Source organism: Sceloporus undulatus, chromosome 5 (assembly GCF_019175285.1).
Source record: "Sceloporus undulatus isolate JIND9_A2432 ecotype Alabama chromosome 5, SceUnd_v1.1, whole genome shotgun sequence".
Taxonomy (NCBI): domain Eukaryota; kingdom Metazoa; phylum Chordata; class Lepidosauria; order Squamata; family Phrynosomatidae; genus Sceloporus; species Sceloporus undulatus.
Genome location: NC_056526.1, coordinates 87559852 through 87583220, shown reverse-complemented (window position 1 = coordinate 87583220; position 23369 = coordinate 87559852). Strand labels below are relative to the sequence as shown.

Here is a 23369-nt window from a genome sequence, read left to right as displayed (position 1 = left end):
TTAGACTGCATTAAAGTATGCCATTTCCCCTTTTGATTCTTCTATTTGCCCATCTTTCCCCTCTTAGTTCAAAATTTACTATCTGTGCTGTTCTGCACTATGATGAATAAATCAAATTGTAAGTTCCAAGTAGAGTGGATCCATTGAATCAATGGAACTTTGTAAAACAACTCTTATGTAAGTTCCGTTAAATCAGTGAATCTACTTGGGTTGTGACTATCAATTGATCAGAGAATTTGCAGTCTCTGATTTTTTTTCTCTGGAGACGTGCTATGAAACCATTAACTTTTGTTCTGATCTTCCTTCTTATCCTCCTCCTTATCATATGATGCTGTGTCTAGATTTTCAACTGCATCTTCTGTCCATAAGATTTACAGAGTGCTTTAGATTTAAGGGAAGAGCCTAGAGATATCCCTATAGAAAATATCCAAGTTCTAGTTTGTTTACTGTGCTTTTTTATTCACTGAGAATTAGAAAGGTAAGTAATTGCTGTGTTTGAGTATCATTTGTTTTTAAAATAGCATTTGAACCCCTTTCAGTAATTTGATCATGAGAGAAAAATAATGAGACATGTGTTTATCATTTGTTGGTTTAACACCTTCTTCTCCAGAATCCCAAATCTCAGGAGCCAGTGACACTGGATTTTCTGGATGCAGAGTTGGAAAATGATATTAAAGTTGAGGCAAGTTTTATTGATAAAATATTCTTTTATTGTATGATCATCAGATTCTTTGCTTTCTGGAACTACAACTGAAAGATCTATCCAGCTCCTTTTGGCTTAAACTATTTGGTAGTACCAACTAGAGAAGAGGCATTAAATCAATGGCATTGAGTGTTAGTTTATCATCCAGCAATTACAGTACGCCTGCAATATATGCGGGTGTGCCATACCCGGGCGTGCCATACGTGGCTTCCAGCATACACTGGAAGCCATGCTGGAAAGACTTCTCCTGCGCCCTAGAAGAAGCAATGGGGCATGTGCCACGAAAATGAACCCCATTGTTTCTAATGGGGCTTGAGTTTACGCAGTTTTTCCCTTACGTGGCGGGGTCCAGAACAGATCCCCCGTGTAAGGGAAGGGCCAACTGTAATTCAGCTATGCAATCACCCAGCAATGTTCCATGTCATAAGGGCAACCTTATGCTGGTTAGTTGATTGTCAGTTCAGGCTACAGGCCTATCGGGGGGGGCGGGGAACTACCACATGGTCAGTGACCATCTTCTCCATAGACCTTTGAAGCATCCAGGGCAGTAAAGAAATTGTTGAGCTAGAGACACTGGATGACACAAGGACAAGTTTTATGGCTCAAAATGGAAGATATTTTACAATTTCCTCCTGGTCCCCAGGCACGAAATGTAGGACATGTCCAGGAAAAAGATAATATCTGGTCACCCTGCTCAGGAGAGTTAGGTTGGGGGTGGACAGCTGTGTAGTACTGTTATTACAATGTTTATACCTTCATAAACAGGTTTCCAGCCATTTTGTTTAACATACCTTGTCTGTGTGTTTTCAGTTAAACACATTGACACAACAGGGCTGCATCCACACTAGACAGATAACCCGGTTTGGCACCGCTTTAACTGCCCAGGCTCTGCTCTGGGCCCCACAACAAACTCCAACTCCCAGAATTCCATAGACTTGAGCCAGGTTATTTCACCAGTGTGGATGCAGCCCAGAAAAAGCATTTCTGATTTTTAACATAGTTCATGAAATAACCGTTTTGAAGTTCAGTGAAGTTTTATATTTTACTTCTTTATTTTTGTACAATTTTCTTACTGTAGATTCGGAAAAAAATGATAGACGGGGAAAGTGGATATCGGACATTTAGAACACTGGTGAAGTCTCAGGATGAGGTAAGAATAAGAGCCTTTGTTTTCTGGGATCAACATAAATTAGTTACCTATTCTGGACTTGGCTGTATGTTACACATGATGGGATCCTTCATAGTCTTCAGACAGCAAGCTATTGGAGTGGAGAAGTCATGGATTCGGACTTGGAAATTGGAATATGACATTTGTACATAATTGCACAAATAGTAGAAGAGGGACATCCCCCCCCCGCCTTCTGTTCTCTTCTGACATTATGTCCACAGATTTGTGATAACTCTGTCTCTGAAACAGAGAGTGTCTTCTACTGTGGATTCCTGTTTTGGACTTGATATTATCTTTTTGCACATCTGTAAAGTATACTTGTTAAATAAGTGGTGTTATATTAGTACTGTGTTGAATTCCATTCCTTTCTTCTTTTTTAATTCTTCAGTTTCTGTAAAAGAAGCATTATTTTTCTGTCTTGTTAGCAGGGAGAAGGAAAACATAGATCTAATTTCTTACTGGGAAGAGTTCCATTGCCCTTAAGTTTATGATACGGCAGATCTTCCCGGCCCCCTGCCACTCTATTACTTCTTTCACTTATAAGATGTCCTCTGCATGTCAGAAATGCAGTTGAAAGAGCATCCTGTGATCATGTGCATATTGCAGAAAATGCTGGTGATGTGAAAGGTTGCATTTTCTGTCCATTTTCTCAATGTTTGTTCTACTGTTTCTCTATATATTTGCATACAGTATAAAGTTTTTCCTGAGTTTAGATAGAAAGTTCACATCAAACCAAGTCATTTATATCTCATTGTTGTTTCTTGGAATATTTAGAACTTGCTGTAGAAGGTTGTGTTCTAGGGAGGGTCTCAAAAATATATAGAAGTCCTAAAAACCTGAATTTTGTTAATGATTAAACTGTGCACAAATAGATTGAAGATACCTGTTCCTGTGTGCTTTGAGATTATTAGTAATGGCAGTGCAGCAGTTTATAGATTTTGTTGCAAACCTTCCTATAAATCTTTGTCTCTGGGCATAAAATTGTAATATGCTACAACCAGCAAGGAGTTATAGTTTTAAATGATGAAAACTGAATAAGCTTGCTCCTTTGGGATGCATTAACTCTGATTAAACTTCCACAGAGTGTCAGGAGACCATCTAAAATTTCCCATTGTATGGCCTCTCATTTATTCATTCTGTAGTAAATGAACAGAATTTTTTTTTAAAGTTTAATTTTGCACTCCTGTAATGTACTTGCATTCATGCATCAGTTGATGCACATGACTTGTGAAGCTTCTTTCTCTGTACACATAGGCAGGAATAAAGAAATCCATGCTTCATTGCCAGCATGAAATTGAATATTGGTGTGGTGCCCAGTTCCTAAATGTCCACAGCAAAGGGCAGGATGAAGGCAGAGAGTAGGCAGGGGTTATTCCCCACCCATGACATATTCATAAGTTTTACCCATAATCTTTTCCATTTTGGCCTTAGTCTGTGATTTATAAAGCTCTTAGGGTGCTTTTTTATTATGTATTTCTCTTTAATATGTTTCTAAACATGTAGCACATTTATCTACAATTCAGCTACTGAGAACCATGTAGTACCATCCAGAGCCATACAACGTCAAGTAGATCCCTATATTCTGATGCTTACATTAGACCTAGATATGCAGATCAAAATATTTTCATTCTATTCAAATTATGCCTCTGAGTGACTTCTGTTTTTTTAATAAGAAAGGATATGTAATTAGCTGTTTTCTGCTCCCATCCCTAGCATCAGAGCAACTTTAGATCGGATTTACATGTGAACATAATATAAAATAATAAAAGATAGCACAAGGCTACCTGCACACTTTTTTGTCATAAATAAAGGGAGCCTAAGCTACTGCAGTGGGCTTTTAAGTATAAATGACATGCAGTCATTCCAAGATGTAAAGCAGAGTTCTCTAGCTCTATAACATATATCAAGGCTGATTGAGACTGCCATGTTATTCTAGGCCTCTGCTGTAACTCAAAAGGAAAATGAAATCATTGGCATACCATTAATCTATATATTTGGAGGTGAGCTGCAAACAGTATATCAGGGTTTTTTTTCTTTTTTCTTTTCAAGTAGATAGGCCACATCAAACAAAGTTGTATTTCAGCTTTGATAAAAAGTAAGATGTAGTTCTCTACATTTCATCCAACCCTCTAGTTGTGGTTGATGGAAAGAATCCCAGCAAGCTGCAAATTGATAATTTAACATCTCCTCTCTTCCCTGAGCCTAATGTTTCCATCTTGTTACCACTGAGACACAGAATAGCCAATATATGAGGAAACTTTTCTTCCCCCCCCCCCCAATCCTTTCATTTTTGTGCCTGCTGAAAAGTTCTGAAAATGTGAAAGATCATGAAAGTTGAGGAAAGCTTGAATCCAACACCTGAAGAGCTGCACATTTTCCATCCCTGACATTTACAGTAATATTAAGTTGCATACAATAAATATATTAAACTCATGTTACCATTTTTTTTCTTTGAGAGGAAAAGCAACTTATTATAGAAAGAAATCAAACTGAATTTGCAGTTTTCCAAATTTGGGAACTGAATTATTATGCAGAATTAATAGACTATAAATTATCGTTACACATTTGAAACTTCTTTTCAAAAAGAACTGTGAGTCTCATGCAGAAAGAGAAAATATATTCTATGATAATGGAATATTTATTGTTGAATCTAGGGGGTGTATTAATTTGTTTTGAAAAATTGACCATCTTGCTCACTGTCTTTTCAGCGCTACATTGACAAAGGAAACAGAACATACACATGGACGGCAGTGAATGGTACTGATTACAGGTAACAAAATACAGTTCAAAAATATCTTTCAGCTGCCACAGGTTTTTTTTAATGTCCTTATTTCCTTAGAGTACTAAATTTCATTATATTTACTTTAGTGAATATAAAAGTTGCTTACACCTTTAATTGCAACTTGTCCCTGGATAGTCCATGACAAGTCCTCTGCTTACTGGCTAAAGTTATAATCAGAACCTCTGCTCTGACTGTCTCTGACTGCTGCCACCATGCAGAACTAAAGCATGGCTCAATGCTGTGGAATCCCAGGATTTGTAGTTTGGTGGGGCACTAGAGCTCTCTGCCGGGGAAGGCCAAATATTTCATGAAACTGCAAATCCCAAAATTCCATCACATTGACCAATGGCAGTTAAAGTGGTGTTAGACTACTTTATTTCTGCAGTGTGGATAAAGACCCTGCTTCTAGAGATTAGTCAGAGGACCTTTTGTATGATGTGAAAATGGAGGCTCGCACATATTCAAGCCTGGAAATAGCAGAGGTCACCACTCCACAGATATTCAAGAGCGCAGATCCCAGATGTGAGTTAGGAGGGGCAACTGTAATAATAATAATAATAATAATAATAATAATAATAATATCTAACACCTAATTAAGACAGAATTTCCTTCCCATTAGACTTCTGATTATTTATATTCTCTGATAATCATCTTCATTGAATTTCATCAAGTTTTGAATCTTTAAAAAATAATGCCAATCTTTGTTGAAATCAATTCATCAGTGCCAAACTGGTTTCCTGGGTTCAAATTATGCCTCCAGAATCATAAGCAGGGGCTTTCTGTCTTATTACTCTGCTTCTGTGTGACAGATATGGGCTCAAAATCATGTCTGATTTCTTTTTGAGTAGGTTTTTTTTTTTCTTTTATCGGCTAAATCCCATGTTGTCCATATTGCAGTAGAAACATTTATATATAAAATGATAGATTTAATTAGTAGTTTCTGTTTAGTAGTAACTGTTAATGACAGGGAAATCACTACTGATTTCCCTTGAGGTGAATTGGCGGAAAGCTGTTGCAAAATAATTAGGAATTCTACTCTGTGCAGTTCACATGGCAATTATATTGGTAAAGGATGTTGTGTGTGATTTAGTATTCTACAGCTTGTCTTTAATGTTGATTTCTTCAGGCATTCACTCGAAAGCATAAGTATCAAGCCTTCATGTTCAATATTAATGAAAAGTGAAGGCCACAGTAGTGTAAATGAAATGTGTGGCACCTTTGAAGGATTTGAAATCTCATATAAGCCCCAGCATCTTTAAAAATCTCTTCAGAAAGCTTGAGCTTCTAAGAAATTTTTGTCTTCTCCTTTTCCCTCTCCTTCTTCTTTGTAGTTTTTACTCTTAGTAGTATTAATATTCAAAATGTATATTAAATAAGAGGCAGAATAATGAAAGTTGAAAGCCTTGTAAAATATCAAAAATCCAACTGCATACACACTGGGCTGTTTGCACCTGAAAATATTGTTGAATTACTCTAACAGGTCATCCATTATCTACCAACTATAGAAAATATGCTATCAACATGCAACAGAAAAAGTAAAAATGGTCCTGGGCTCACAAAATATTTTCAAGGCCTGAGTGAACAATAAAAATAAGCCTGTACAATTATTGCAATTTGATACCACATTAACTGTCAACAAATTATAATGTGTTGTTGCTGTGTGCCATGTAGTATGATTTGTGGTGACTCTATGAACGTGAGTGCTCTGCAAGACCAAGCCATCAACATTTCTGGTTAGGTCTTTCATGGTCACAGTCATAGGCCTGTTACAGACTGCCAAAATAAAGCTGCTTCAGGTCTCTTTGGAGGTATGCTGTTTAAATGATGCATGGGTCCTAAGAGTCTGGAGGTCGCGCCAAAGCCACACTCCATTCCTAAGCACTGGAGTCCAGCTTTGGTGCAGCTTCCGGATTCTTAGGATGCATGCATCATTTAAATAGCATACCTCCAAAGAGACCCAAAGCAGCTTTATTTTGGCAGTCTGTAACAGGCCCTAGTTTCCTTGATTGAGTCAATCCAGTTATAATGTGGGCTTCTTTTTTTCCTGCTGCCTTCAACTTTATGGAGCAATACTATCTTTTCCAATGAGTCATATTCTTTCCTATTGCATCCAAAGTATATAACATCAGTTTAGTCAACTTAGCTTCTAGTGAAAACTCCTGCTTTCTATGCTCTATAACCCATTGATTTGTCTTTTTCGCAGACGATGCATGCATAGAAGTCTCCTCTAGTATCACATTTCAAATGTGTTGATTTTCTCACTGTCAGCCTTCTAGCCTTCACAATCATACATAGAAATTGGAAATACTAGGGTGTGTGGATGACTTTTAAGTGTCTGAGGGCTGAAAATAGATGGCCCGGATGGGACGGCATGAAGCTGCCTCACATGACGATGGATTGAGACCAAGGCAGCCTCATGCTGTGGCCCCAATCTGCCGTGGTGCTGGCTAAAAAGGAGCAGATTTGTGGCCAGTATGTTAGGGGCTTGCGGCATGTAGTTGTCATGTCCCCAAGATGCCCAGAAGCTGGTCCATGTGTGGTCAGCTGGAAGCCAGCTTCTGGGCGGCTACAGAGAGTGCAGTATCAAAACCCCATGCTCTGAAGCCTTCTGGACAGTGGCACAAAGGGGCATCCTGTTTCTCCCCAAAATAGGGGAAAATGTTCAGTTGCTAAATCCACCCATCATATTGAGTTATGACATTGTTTTTACTGTTCATAACTGACATGTTTCTTCTACAGCCTGGCCTTGGTATTACCATCCTACAGTTTTTACTACATTAAAGCCAACCTAAATGAAGCACTACTTCAGGCTAGATGTAAGTAACAGAATTTTTTCCAGATCTGCATTGTTATTGTGCAGTATGTAGAATTGTTCTTTTTTCGCATTCTTTTTTTAAAAGTCCTACAGTTTGTGAAATCCACTAGTTGTTGCCATGACACACTCCAACTCTGCTACAATGATTCTAAGTCATTTTGTGAATGTGCAAGGTACAAAAAGTATTCTGCGCAAGTAGAATATGTTCTGCTACCCTAGTTGCACTGAAAAACCTTTAATTCTTCCCCATCTCCTTGTTTATGTACCCGTAGAATCATTGCTTTACGTATCCTCTGTTACTGTCTTTTTAAGGGTCTGAAACTAATGTTTTGAATAATCAGTCTGTAAAACCTAAGTTAAATAGTCTGAAGTCAAAAAGAGCTGCACAGTAGTTTTCAATACAATTAAGTAGCAATTCAACACCACCCCAAGTTAAATGAAGTTTGCTTCATTGGGGGTTGTAGCTTTTGAATGGTAGAAGCAATGTATGTGATCTGAGTGAATGTAATACGGATTCCTTTGAGGTTGTTGCCAAAGTGAGAAAGAAAGAAGAGGAGAAAAAATACCAGCACAATTACAAGAGAAGAGAGAATCTCAAAGATGCATGATATAATGTGATCATCATCAACTGAATTTAGTTGACTGTATGCCTGAAAGGTTCTTTCTTCTCTACTTTCTGAAAGTTCAAGGAACCTCCTCCTTATCTTAAAGAAAATAGCACTCAGTGGAGCTAAGACATAACCAAATATATACTGAACTGAGAGGTAGCAAAAGAAATAAACTTAATTGCTGAAGATATTGGATATATATTCAGGGGTAGCCATTTTGTCCATACAGCAAAATGAAACAAAATCCACAAAGAAGTGATACTTTTATTGGCCAGCCAAAATGCCCAAAACACATAATGGTTTTGTGTGCCCTGGGACACTGGTGCAGTGGTTAAATGCTGGTACTACAGCCACAAGGTTATGAGTTGGATCCCAGGGTCCCAAGGCTGACACAGCCTTCTATCCTTTTATAGATCAGTAAAATGAGTACCCAGCCTGTTGAGGGCAATTGGTTTATACAGTGCATCATACGTGGGCACGCTAAATATGGCTTCCAGCATACACTAGAAGCCACACCGGAAAGACTTCCCCTGCGCCCCAGAAGAAACAATGGGGCGCGCCTGGGGCGCACCGCGGGAACAAGCCCCATTGTTTCTAATGGGGCTTGAGTTTATGCGGTATTTCCTTTACACAGTGGGGTCCAGAACAGATCCCCCCGTAAGAGAAGGGCCAACTGTAGGTTGTAAACTGCTTAGGGAGTGATGAGTTCACTGATAAGCGGTATGTAAAATGTTAAATGCTAAATAATAAAAGCTTTCGATGGCTTCTCCATCAGGCAACTGATGTTAAAATAATCATACAGGACTAGGAAGGAGTGGTAGTGTTGGAGTCCCAGGCTATGTTATGCATAGATTTTATCTCTGCTATAGTTCAGTTGGTTTAGAGGGATCTTAATGCACACACCTGTCTTGGCCATTTGGGCACTGAGACAAAGGAGAATAAAATTCCCTGCTGTTTTCCTGCAAATACTTGCCATTCATTCATAGCAAGTGTTGTTGTTAACTGTCCTCCAGTCGATCTCAACCCATGGCAACTGTGTTGACCCATATATAAGTCGACCCCAGATTTTAGGGTCAATTTTTGGGCATAAATTTCTTGATTTATATTTGAGCATATACGGTATGTACTACTGATATGAATAGACTGCGCAAGAGGCAAGTTAAATGTCCCAAATTACTGCCCCATATAGTGTATGAATTGGCCCAGTGTGTTGCTAGTTAAAAAAGTTATATCACAAGTTGTTTTTATAGCAATGTAACGGATATTTATTTTTAGTGACATGACATGTTGCATAATTTGTTTCTTATTCTGAACTTGGGAGCAAGCTGTAAAATAGGAATGCAAGACAAATGCTTAAGGGCTGAATTTGTTAGGAAGCCCCTGAGTCAATACTTGCTTTATGCAGACCCTTGAAATAGCTGCAGTATATAGAAGGTACATTAAAGAAATAATAGACAAAAGACATATGTTCAAGTCTTCAAATATGTTTTGTCTTTTCTCCAGAGTACAGCTGTACAAAAAATGAACCTCTGATCTCTCTTTATGCTACAATATTTTTATTCAAGGAGCTGGTTGAATAAAATATTGGTTTGTGACCCCTTTTCTTTACCCTGTTTTTTTCTGTTTCCCTGCCTCCTCTTTCTGATGGATTATCACAGTGCCAAAGGGCAAGTATATTCTTGTTGCTCAATTTCCCTCTGTTTACTAGTGCTGATATTTTCCGCTTATATTCTTGTTCCTTCTGGTTGCTGTCCTTTGTATCCTTCATATCAGGGCTTCATACCAGTTAGGTATTATAAAGCTGGAGAAAGAAAGAACTCACGCATATATTATGGTGTCTCTCTCTTTTTTTAATGCTTTTCAATTTATTGTTGTTGTTTTTTTCCTTCTTGTTTATTTGATCCAGTCCGCTGCTGGTTCATAAAGCCGTTCATTTCTTTTCCAAATATATATGCCTTAAACAACTCAGAATATCTTATGCTAAGTAAAAAAAAAGTTACTTTTTGGTTAATGGTTATGCTTGCTGCGTCAATAATGTGCTCATTTTGTGCTAGTTGTTATATTGTTTTATGTTATGTTGCTTTTACGTTATGATAAGTAGAAAAATATCATTTCTAATGTGATAGTACTATGAATGTAGTAGTAGGATAGGATCTTCCCCAGCGGGCTTGGGACCTTGAATGATACTCTCAGAAAACTGTTGCCAAATTGTAACTGAGATTTGTATTGGCAATACTGATTAGCCAAGGAAACTGCCATTGGAATTTGGGTGGGAAAATTTAACTGTTCTTCCTGGACTATCTTCTTACTACCTGCATAACGTCATGTCTTGTGACATTTAGGAAGTGTAGTTCTTGGTGCATCACATGTTGGATATAATGATTACTGATGTGATTTGGTCAGCTGGGGAAAAGTGTCATGTTTGCATCTTCCACCTAGCCACTCACTTTCTGCCATCTGATGCTGGCCTCATTACCACTAGAATCAAAAATTTAAACCATGAGTTTCTTTTACATCCAAATCTAAGCTTAAAGAATAGTTCTATATTGCATAACAATTTGGGCAGGAAGGAGAGGGGACAAAGGTGACCATGTAGCTACAATGGTTTTTATTTTAGCCTTAATAAATGTGATTTGGTAGTTTTGGCAAGTCTTCGGGAAATAGCTCCAATAAAGTTAATGTTGAAATCCATTGAAAGGAATGTGGGTATTACCCAATTGGTTTTGCTTTTTGAAAAGGAGCTAAGCTATACAACTCTAATTTACTCTCTACTGGATTTTCATCTTTGTAGTTACTGAAACTCTGAAGCTAGACCGCTTTGATGAATTTGGATACACATTTTTAGCGCCAAGGTTGGTATAAGCACTATATTACTAGATTTTTTTTAAAAAAATAAGGAAGTTTTATTAATTGTACTGACAATTACAAAAACATGCAGACATAAGATATATCCAGTGTCTGTTAGTTTCATGTAGTTCCCATTGAAATCAGTGCTATGAAACCCTAATGAGGAAAATCTTGGACTAACAGAACTTAATCTGCACAAAATTTGGACATAGCTTCTTCTTTTCATTTACTCTACAGAAATACAGCATTTTCAGCACAGAATATAATACTCCAGAAAAATGGTGGCGGTTGTTTAAAAGCCATGTGCATAAGTAAAATTTAAGCATTTACATAGTTTGGGATTAGAATTTGGGTTCACTGTAAAAGACGCATACAGTACAAAGCACTTTTTTTTATCAACCATTACACATTGCACATCAGTAATTCTAGATGAAGACTGGGCGGAACTATATGAAACTGAGGACCTTCCCATCTACAATTACTGATTCTTTATTTTGACAATGAAATTAGAAAGGAATTATATCCCTACAAAATAATGTGTGAACTGCTATTCCTAAACCTTTGGTTTTTTTGTTTTGTTTGTAAAACAGTTGCGCCGTACAGACCACCCAAAAAGGGTGACCTGCCGGTGCCTGTTTTTCCACTGGAGGGAAACCAAACGGCACGGCTTCCCGGCAGCGGAAAAAGAACCCCCAAAAAGCAGGTTCTTTTAAAGCCACGGCGACGGCGTAACACATGTACCACTGGTGCACTTACGTAACAATGGCGGCGCCCATGTATACAGGGTGCCACTATTGTCATGCCCTTGTCACCTGCGAGGGTTGTAGGGTGTGTGGGCGCTCCACCCCCCAGACAACCCTCGCACATGGGCGCCACTATTGTTATGTAAGTGCACCAGTGGTACATGTGTTACACCGTCGCCGTAGCTTTAAAAGAACCTGCTTTTTGTGGGTTCTTTTCCCACCGCTGGGAAGCCGTGCCATTTGGTACAGAAGAGCTGTTTCAACAGGGGTGCCACATGATCTCTGTAGCCAGCCCCAGTCAACCAGCCTGGGCACAGCATTTTGCACCTGCTAAAGTTTCCCAGCAGTTTCAAGGGCAGGCCCACATAAACTCTATTGCAGTAGTTGAGATGGGATGTACTCAAGGCATGTGTCACTGTAGCCAGATCCGACTTCTCAAGGAATGGCCGCAGTGGGTGCACTAGTTTTAACTTTGCAAATGCATTCCTGACCACAGCCAAGACCTGGGCACCCAGGCTCAGACCCAAATCCAGGAGCACAACCAAGCTGCGAACCTGAGATTTCAGAGTGTAACCCCCTGTAATCCAACACAGTGCAATGTGTAAAAGTAACTCTCAATAACTCTTAGGATGATATATATGGAAATATGTTTGACTGGATACATTTAATTAGTTATGTATCACGTAAGTGGTGCTTTTGAATTTAAATATGGTGGCCCTGTCCATTACTGTGGCAATATATTGTGGCTCTTAGGAAGCTAGTTTCCTAATAGGGTCCCTTGTCAAAACTGATCAGAATAAAAATACTCTGTCCATGCATATATCATTTTGATACTTCACACTTCATAGAATTTTGCCATTCAGTCTGTCTTGTGAGAGAAAAGGGGTACCAGGCAAACCCCAGGCAACTACTTCTGGGTTGGACACATGCTAGGAAAGGAAAAGTATGCCAAATAAATGTTTATTTCATGTAAGAATATGCTTAGACTCAGGTCTAATCTGCACTGCAGAAATCATCCCATTTGACACCACTTTTAAACAATCCTATGGAATCCTGGGAGTAGTAGTTTGTTGTGGCACCAGAGCTGTATGACAGAAAACTAAATAGCTCACAAACTATAAAGCCCCCAGAATTCCTTAGCATTCAATCATGGCTGTTAAAGCAGTTTCAAATTGCACTATTTCTGCAGTGTAGATTAGAGCTCAGTCAGATACCTAGTCAGTGCTTTTGTTTTATAAAGTGTTTTAAGCCCAGTTTTAAAAACTGTTCTTTTCCTCCTAGAGAGTACTGTGGTCCTGTGAAAATAACTGACAACAACACAGCATTTCTTCTGAATTTTAGTGAATATATTGATAGATATACTCCACAAAGTACTTCATGTAAGTATTGCTGTTTCAATAAAACGGCACATTATGAGGCGATGACAGTGCTAAGAGTGGGAATCAGACAATTCTAAAGAACTATTTGGAAAGTTAAATATCCTGTTTTATGTAATGATATGACTATGGCGCGTTACAGACGGGTCTAAGAGGTGCCATCCTTGCACCGTGATTACGCGTGAGGGGCGGCGCTTCCGGATGCGCCTTGCTCCTCGCACGTAATCGATACGTCAAGATAGTGGCGCCCTATACAGATGGGCGCCGCCATCTTGACATAGCGGACGCTCTGCGTCCGCACGTCCCAACCCAGAAGAGACGTCGCGAGTGTGCGCTTTGGCACTTGCAACGTCTCTTCCGGGTTGCCGGAAGGAGCACGATTTTCGCACTCCTTTTTTGCAGAGTAGAGGAGTCGCGCGGTTTGGCTGCTGCGGCTCCTCCACGCTGCAACCGGCAGCGGCCTGAGACCGCCCCTTTTGAGTGGTCTGTAACGGGCCTATATCTGTTTATTGGGTTTGTATTTATATACTTGCCAAAGTATATTTGCTGTTCAGGATTGTTGTACTTAATTTACATTTTCTTCTTTTTGTTTGATAGTTTTAATCAATACAAAATGATCTGGTGGTCTGAAATTTGCTTTTCAAGTGAAGTGGGAAGTGAGAAGAGAAGAAATAGGGATGACTCAATGAACTGGGAGGAAAAAGCAAGGGAGGTGGGCTAAGATGAACATTTTGGGTTGTGTGTATGAGTGTGTGGAGGAAACGGTGCAAGAAAGAGCAAGAGGATGATTTGGATGAACAGATCTTGTATTCTTGGACTATAGGTGTGAGAGTCCAATTGCCTTGGGGCTGATTGCACTATCTGAACAAGAGAACTGCAGGGACAAAGCTGTGATTTTGAGTTTTGAAGCTCAGTGTTGCCTGAGCCATGTTTTCAGGATTTTGGAGAAAGTTAATCTCATCAGTGTGCCCTTTTGATAAGATGGATGTTTTGTGACTGCCCTCACTCACCAGAGCAGCCATCCATTTTCTGAATTGGTTGCAAGTTCAATACCAGCAAAAGCTCAAGCTCGACTCAGGCTTGCATCCTTCTGAGGTTGCTAAAATGAGTACCCAGATTGTTGGGGGCAATTAGCTTACACTTTGTAAACCGCTTAGGGAGTGCTTAAGTGCATTGATAAGCAGTATAGCAATGTACTTGCTATTGCTATCTCACTGCGTCCCTCGCATAGCAAACATGGGTGCGGCCAGAGCACCTTTTTGGGCGCTCTGTAAAGCGCCAAGTTTTAACACTGGCCAACCAACAGAGCTACAGCAGAGCTTAGTGGAAACATATTATAATCAGTTTGATCTGATCACTCCGAAAGTTGTACTTAAATACTAGAGAAGTCAGAAAAGCCTCATCCTTGCTCTCTTCTGTCTGCAAGTTAAAATATTTTTATGCTATGAGGCTTTTAGAAACTGACTGCACTGGGCTTTTATGCTGTGTGATGCTGTTTTTAAGGTCTGTATGTAGTTATTTTTGTGAGCCAATGTGATGTAGTGGTTTAATATTGGACTAGGGCACTAGGAGACCAGGGTTCGATCCCACTTGGGTGACCTTGGGCAAGTCACACTCATTCAGGCTGCATCTGCACCACAGAAATTATGCTGTTTGACACTACTTACCTGCCATAGCTCATGTTATGCAACTCTGGGTGTGTAGTTTGCAAGATTTTAGCCTTCTCTGGTGGAGAGCTCTGGTACAGCACTAACTACATTTCCCAAACCATCTACCAAGAAAATTCTGCCAAGAAAACACTATGATCTTTCGGGTGACATAAGTCGGAAATTACTTGAAGGCACATTCAACAAACAAATGTGTATTTTAATGAATTCTGTTTTTTTTTTGATTTTTATTTTATAAATTGCTTAATATTTTTAAAAATACTATATTTATACTTTTACTGAAGGTTTATATAGGTTTAATCTGTAATGTTTTTAAGTGTTGTTGGCTGCCTTGAGTCCCATTATTGAGAGAAAGGCAGGAATAAAAAGTTAATTAATTCAAGACTTGTTCCATAAAGTAAATCAGGTTTTCACATGCTCTTTCAGAACAAGGTAACATTGCTGAACAAGAAGCTAAAACTACCTTAAAAATTTCAAGATATTGAATGCCATCAAAAGTATGGAACAAAATGTATAAGGGGTGCCTCTTTAGTGTACCCTGCACTACTCCAAACCATTAGATTAATATGTTACATTGATTTCACATTTTCATGCATGGCAACATGGTCTTTCAGACCATACAGTTACTTTGATATTAAATTGCTTTCAAAGATGCAATGAGTTGTGGAGAATAAAAACCACCATCATTGGGATTTCTCTTGTAGTGGTGCTTCAGCTAAAGAAAAAATGTGTCTATATGAGAAGATCGGGGGGAGATTAATTGAACTCTATTTGTCAGAACCAATGTACTTTATTTGGCAGGATCAAGAGCTTGAGAAAATGCCAAGTAGATTGCGTGATAAGGCTTATCCACAACAAGTAATATGAGCTTTCTCCTCTTTCAAGGTGACTTCCCCCTTCCCATATCAACCTCTCATTATATACAAAATGATAAAATACAGTTTTAAAAACAAAGCATACCAAATATCATCACCACCACCACAATATTAACCTAGACTTGCCGATGAATTGATCTGAAATTAGAATACTTCTTAAACTATGCATAGAGCAGTGTGGTGCAGTGGTTTGAGTGCAGAATTAGACTCTGCAAGACCAGGGTTTGAATCTACAGAAACAACTGGGTGATCTTAGGCAAATTATACTCTCTCAGACTCAAAAAATACAAAGGGATTTTGTAGCACGTTTGAAACCAAGGCTCAAAACTCACAGCCATATAAGCAGCTTCTGGATGCTGTGGGGTCATGCCCCAAAGCAGCCAGAAGCCTCTTCGGTGCCATGTCCAGTCCTTTTGATCAGAGTTAAAGGGACAGATATAATCTGGCTCCTAGCGTGCCGGTTTGGGACGCTTTGGGAGCGGGTGTGCAGTTGCTGCAGTCCCAGCCTGATCACAGCCAGAGCAGCCACCAGCTGCTTTTACCAGCCATGTGCTTAACTGAGCAAAAAGAGTTGTAGCATGGCTTTCATAGATTGATGTGGAGGACCTAGACTAATTCTAACGAAAGCTCATGCTACAATCTCTTTTCCTCAGTCTCAAAGGTACTATGGAATTCTGGTTTTGTAATTTTGTTAGCCTTCTCTGACATAGAGCTCTGATGCCCAATAAATTACAAATCCAGGATTCCACAAGATGGGCCATGACACCTCAAGCTACATTAATTCTATAACCTTAGGTTAAAATCTGAGAGAGAGAGAGAGAGAGAGAGAGGAGAGAGAGAGAGGAGGAATCAGGAAAACAATGGCCTACTTTTATCCCACAGAATAGTCCCATTGAAACAATTCATTGTTTTGATTCCTTGCTCTACTCTAGTTGGATTAACAAAAGGATTCAGCCAAGGGATTATTACTTTATTTTTTAAGGTGAATATTTGAGTGAGTTTGAGCTTCAGTTAAATTACTAGGGAGCCTTATGATTAAAAGGACTAAATGTATATAAAGTAGAAAAGGGCTGGGCCCCAATACTACCGTACGGTAAAAAGGGAATTTAGGGTTATTGAGATGCTAATGTATTAATAGGTAGAGTGATCAAAACAAATAAATTAATGATTTAACACAGAAAAGGATTGGTAAAATAATTGTATTAGAATTGAACAATAAGATTTAAGGGTAAAAATTATACAAACTGGACATACGTGGGAAGTCAATTGTAAATATGTACATTTGAAAAACTAAGTACAGTGACTATTTTGAATGCTATGATATATTGTAAAAATAAAATTATAAAAAGAAGAGAAATAAAACTCATCCTTGGTTGTACGAGAAGAAAAAAGGTCTCATAATAAAGCCCAATTCAGGATTTCATTTGGCATGGCTTCTGTCATGCCACTCTAGTAAAGCTTTGCCTAAACTTGTGGACCACAATACTGGTGTGAGTGCTAACTACATAATTAACTTCCATCTTCACATTCACCTTCCGTCATAACAATATTCTCATATTGGAAGAAGCTTTAAATAGTTCTTACCCACTTTACTGGTGATACTTGGCATTACTCATAGGGCTTTTCACTGGGACATAATATACTCCACTCCAATAATGAAGCCAGTTCACTGTGCTATCACAATGATTGCTCTGTTTTACTACTCTGCTCTCAAAGCGTTCTCATGATTAAATATCTAATCAATTCATTATAAGTAGAATACAGAATGTCTCCAAAAATGTTCTACTTTTATAAGATTTGCACTGGACACTTTCAGCCCTATTCTTTACATACACCAACACTAGGATAGATATGTTGAAGGAAGGCATATCTAATCTCAACTATAAATATACAATGTGATTTATTTTGAGATACAAAACGTTTAATTAGCCAGCTAGTTGAGTACAGATCTTGGCACTTAATGAAAGTATAATTATGAAAGAAAAATTGAACCGAACCAGCACACAAGTACCATTTCGATGTACGGTGTGGTTTATGATTCATGAAACATCGAGTACACAGGAGGGGAATTAGCCAAACACATATGAGATACAAGAATGGGAAATTAGGCAAAATAATTAATGACATTGTTCCAGATTCCATGAAGCATGTGAGAACACAATCACGTACAACATTTGTTTTTAAATTCATTTTCTATGGTGACCCTACGGTGCACTATCACAGGGTTTTCTTGGCAAGATTTGTTCAAAGAGACTTTGTTTTCCCTTCTTGAGGCTGAGAGAGTGTGACATGCCAATAAAGGTCTTGGAAAGCCAATATTAAGATCTAAGCTCTGTCCTAGTGAACCTCTCTTCTCAGTTCCTCTTAGCCATTATGTAAATAGTAGTGTGGTATTGATCAGATATACTAATGGAACTTGTTATTTTTACCAAAACCTATTTATTGATAGGGTTGCCTTAGATCACCATAAATCTGAAATGGCTTGATATCACACAACACACAAACTTGTTATGAAAAGCAAAACAACAAAGGAGATTACACATTGTCTTTTATTCCTGTGTTGGCGTGAGATGTAAAAACACAGGGATGGATTCTATCACGTAGCTCTGTCACTGGGGCAGTACTAATCCTTTACCCAACCTGAGATTTTCCCAAACCTTTTAAAGTATGCCTGGAAATGGAGCTGTATGATATCATCATCCCTGTGTTGTTTACATCCTGTGTCTAGTTTGAAAATAAAAGCCAGTGCACTAATATCCAAAGTCTGTATAATACTTCTTACAGGTTGAAAGGCTTCAGCAGCCTGCATCATTCCCTGTCTTCTTTCTGCTCTCATGATATTCATTCCCAACCATACGCTTCAAGACCTTCCGCTTTCCTTCTTTGATTCCACCAGCTCCTGACAATAATTAGTGCCCAATCTCCAATTTACGTTTTTGAGAAATCTTGCAAATTATGTTGGCAATTGGAGCCAGTGGTGTGGTGGCTTGCGCACTGGACTAGGACTTCAGGTGCCAAGTGTCTGATCTCGTTTGGCCATGGAAACCCATTCAGTGACCAGGACCTGTCACACTTTCTCAGCTTCAGAGGAAAGCAATAGCAAAAACCCTCGAAATCGTCTTGTACAAAAACACACCATCATCGTTCACCTTAATAAATCAGAAACAAATTAAAGGTACACCAACGTGAACCCAGAATAATGGGTGCAAATTACAGGAAAAGAGATTCACCTAAACATTAGGAGGACTTCTGACAGTAAGGGCTGTATGACGGTGGAACACACTCCTCAGAGAGAGATGGAGTCTCCTTCCTTGGATGTCTTTAAACAGAGGCTTGATGGCCATCTGTTGTGGGATGCTTTGGTGAGAGTTCCTGCATGGCGGGGGTTGGATTTGATGGCCCTTGTGGTCCCTTCCAACTCTACAATTCTATGATTCTATGAACAAAAATACTGGCAATTGTGTTGGGGTGAAATGGATTATCCAGTATAGGTTTTGACTCAAGTTGGTACTGAGAACCTTTGAGCTTTGAAAACCCTAACTTGTCAGAACAAAAATGGAGGACCACTGACCCTACTTGATCTGACTGTATAGCAGATTCTTACCTTGTCATCTTGGCATCTTGTTGAGTTCATCTGCAAGTTGGATACCAAAGGCCCAGTTGACATAGTGGTTTTGTTCCCACTGTAGGGTCAGTTTCAAGAGGTAACCTTGTGTGGGTCTCTGTCCTATTTCAGGGATGTGGGCTGCAGCAGCTAAAACATGAATTTTGCAGGCAGAGAGAAAGAAAACATATTGTAGTTCTACCTGTGCGGAACTTTAATTCTGATAGAGAATCTCATCCAATATCTTATAAAATAAATTTTTCAAAAAAACAGAACCCACAATACTAAAAAATCATAAAACACAAAAAAACATTGGAATAACATCGGGTAGAAAAAAACATTTGAAAATATTCTAAGCATACAAATCAAAGTATATAAACATAAACTAACATTTCACTCAGAATAGAAATCGCAACCTTTTGATTCCATTCAGTTCGCCTCCATCCAATGGTATACATATTGAATTGTGCATTCAAGATATTTGAAAACTTCTAGAAAATTCCAGAAATGAGAGGAGTGGCACTGCATAGTGCCTTATCTAAAGTGACTGTTGTCACTTTACAGGCAGGAAGAGTATATTATGAAAATTCCACAAGATATCCCCTCTCTTCCTATCTCACTTCTTCATCTGTAAAATATTTAGACTTCATAACTACTTATAACTAATACCACCAGATACTTTATTAAATTGTCAAAAGCTATTAGCAGCATAGAGGGCCCACATGTTGTTAGTATCTAGTGATATCTAACAGACACCAGGAATAACATCTTTTATAATGCGTTTGTTCAGTATTATCTTAACTGATGCAATTGTAAAGTTTCATTTATTGTTATCTAGTTTATTTTTCATCTTGTAAATTTACAGGTCTCATTTCTTTTGTCTCTCATAAATAATGATGCCCAGTAAATTTGGAATCCGTTGGGATTCAACATGTTACCTTCTTGCTTCCTCTCTTTTACATCCAGATCAGAGTTAAAACTCCTTGGGACAAGAGGATGGCTGATATGTTACTGAAGTTGATGGGAACATAGTGGCATTACAAACCGTCACTTTGCGGCGGTCTTGCCGGCGCTGCTCTTTGCTCTGCGAGGAGTCGCAGCATACAAATCGTGCGACTCCCTCGCGGAGCAAAAAAGAGACTCCCAAATGGAGCTCTTCCTGCGGCGCTGTTATGGTCACGTAGCGAGCGCCATGGCGCACCCGCGACGTCATAACCGCCGCGACCCATCTGGATGCTATGCGTCCAAGATGTAAACATCGTGGCGGCCGTGTGGAACGGGCGCTGCCATTTGTCACGGACTGAGCCCTGATAGGGAAAGGGGCGTCTAGAAGTAGGACGCCCCTTTTTTAAAATGGGACGTCTGAGGGACGCCAAATGCGGTCTATAACTCGCCTTAGAGTCCACCAGCATACTTACATGGAGATCCTCACAACATTATTCTATAAGTAGGATCTGTGTGCCCCTTTGTGCAACACTGTGAAAATAGTGAAAACCGGGCAGTACTGAAAACTTGGACTGTACAAGTTGTTACAGTTCTTCTTATAGCATCTTCCTATGAATATCAAAGACCCGAGTTTATTGTATAACTATCAACATCAATTATGGCAGCCTATTATAAACCACCAATTTATGCCTTTTTGTTACAGGTCCCATTTGATTGCACCCTTTAGATGACAACTCCACAACACTCAATACAGCTCAGAAGCTTGTTTGCAAACATTTAACCCGATGGACAGGTACAGATGCTTTTTCTGCATTTCTCATTCGTTGGACCAACACACCTAAATAATTTAAGTATCACTATCCTCATTGCTATGCACATGATATGTATAACATTACTGGAATGTGTTCTATACCAGGAAAGATAACATCGTGGAAATTGCTAAAAGGGCCAAAAATCCCAAGCACTTTATAATGTTGTGGCTTCCATGACACACACTGTGGATAACAAGATGTCATTTTCTTCTGTGCTTGATAGATTCAAATCCTATACATGAAGGAAACAAGATTACTGGTTGTAACAATTCGTAGGGTGAACCAGGATTTTCCCCAACAGACTCTTGTTTTTTTTCCTTTGGTGATTGGCAGTCTTATCTTTCTCATGTATGACAGGCTTATTTCCACAAGACTCAAGAATTGACTATTTTTAAATCCTATTATTATTATTCAAAACAGCCCACCTCATCCAGGGCAAAGGCTGTCAGGGCAGAGACCAGGGTGTGAAAAACAAGCTCTCATCAGGGGAGGAAACATTGCGAAACACTTGGCAACAAGAATTAAGCCCTCTGGAGTTAAGTACCAAGACCACACAGCAAGCCAAGCATCATCTTGGCATCAGTGACTGATTCCTGAACTTAATTAGCCGTCATAAATAAAAGTTCTTAGCCCACTGAGGAATGCATATCCAGCCATAAAAAGAGGGAGACATACAGTGTTGCACTTTGGCAACTCTTGTAAATACATGTAGGAAGGTTCAATGCTGCACTTTTCTGAAAGGTGTAACCTTCCCTGGTTTGGCAGTTATATTCTAGGCTATCATTGTTAATGTTCAATTTTATTATCATGTATTTAAAAATCCTTTGTCCTTCCCAGTTTTGCTAATCAACCTTGCTCCCAAAGGCATTTTGCATGCTCTTCTGTCATGCTGCTACCCTACAATGCATTGGTCCATCTGGGTCCCTTATTGACATTTCGAAGAAATGTTCATAAGTTATATATGCAATAACCCTGAATAATAAGGTTTAGCAGGCAGGGGAACCATAACGCAGCCTCATGGTATTGGCCACAATACATTACCTACCAATTGAAATTTTAAAAAGTCATTAACCGGAAAAGGGTTTAGACATTTTTATGGCAATACAAAATAGAGCAGAAATTACCTTCTTCTTGGCCAACATTATGATGAAAACATACTTGCACCATCACAGGGGTCGGGAAGAGGGGTGAGTGTTGCATTGGAAAAGAGAACAGCATTACTATTTTTGGCCAATAATATCTTCTCCATTTCTTTCTGAACATATTAATTTGATCCTAAAATGAAGGGATTACATTACAATTTTTTTCCTTCTCACAATGAGCCAAGAAATCTTAGATGGTAATGATGCGCAGCATTGTCATGCCTTCAATCTAATTTAGGAGGCAGTTACGGAAATATATGTGAGTGTCCTTTTGTTCTGTTGTACAATCTGCATTGGCCTGCTGCCAACAAGTTAGTACACACAGTATAGCAGTAAAACATTTATGCTTTGTAAAATCGCCTTGTAGCTTTGTTAGTTAAAAAAGCCATTAGAAGCAGCCCATCTACTATTTTATGGTGTTTGCTTTCCGCATATTCATCCTAAATGAAACCCCCCTGGGGTTTGTGCCATTAAATATTCTCAGTGGTCTTCAGTAAATATAGATAAACTATTGTCCAAGATTTAAAGGGTACATTGAGTGTCCTGGGTAGGTTCATCATGCGGGGACACCTTACCTCAAAAATTTAGATGTGAGATCCCCCCCCACCTCTACTCAGACTGTGAATTGATTCCAAATGTACATCATGGGCAGTCTATTTTATATACCAAGTTGCTATCATTCACCTAGACACCAGGGACTGTTCATATGCAAAAATATGTATTTGGAAACACAAATATACACCTGTATTCATCAACTTTGGCCTCTGTGAATGTTTGCTGGGGGTTGGGAATGTAATTCTGTCACTAATTTCATTTTGTGAAAAGCGGATTGATGAGTAATTTAGCACATTTTTTCCTGCTGTGTGAAAGGCTGTCAAAAAATTGTGCAGTTTGTTGAAAGGACTAGATCTGCCACTTTGCACACTTATTCTGGTACAAAAATTAACATTGACAGCATTTATACTGTTTTCTGACAGAAAACTGTTTGTAAACTGGGGGCTGGTTGTTTGCTTTTGCTTGTTGCTTGGGGGGGGGGTGGGGGGTTTGGTGGGTGGGAATGAAAAGCAGCATTTTTCTGTATAGAATAGTAATAAACTATTTTGTTCTGTGCATACATATTGGATTTCACTAAGGAGGACAATGTTTTCCTGGCCTGGAGAAAGGTGGGGTTTTTCTGTATAAACAACCCACACGTGAATCTGTGTGAAGTCTCACAGTGCAACAATTCTTCTTCTAAGATTCGTGCTCACCAGACATTTCCCAACATATTTTTTCAAAACAA

At 39.0% G+C, this 23369-nt stretch overlaps 1 protein-coding gene across 1 annotated transcript in view; it reads left to right on the top strand.

Moving 5' to 3' along the window:
* CACNA2D1 (calcium voltage-gated channel auxiliary subunit alpha2delta 1) overlaps window positions 1-23369 on the top strand; it is a 577268-nt gene that overhangs the window by 466502 nt on the left and 87397 nt on the right. Inside the window, 6 exon segments of the mRNA XM_042466637.1 lie at window positions 611-682; window positions 1782-1853; window positions 4580-4641; window positions 7393-7469; window positions 10868-10928; window positions 12948-13045. Coding sequence (XP_042322571.1) covers window positions 611-682; window positions 1782-1853; window positions 4580-4641; window positions 7393-7469; window positions 10868-10928; window positions 12948-13045 — 442 coding nt within the window.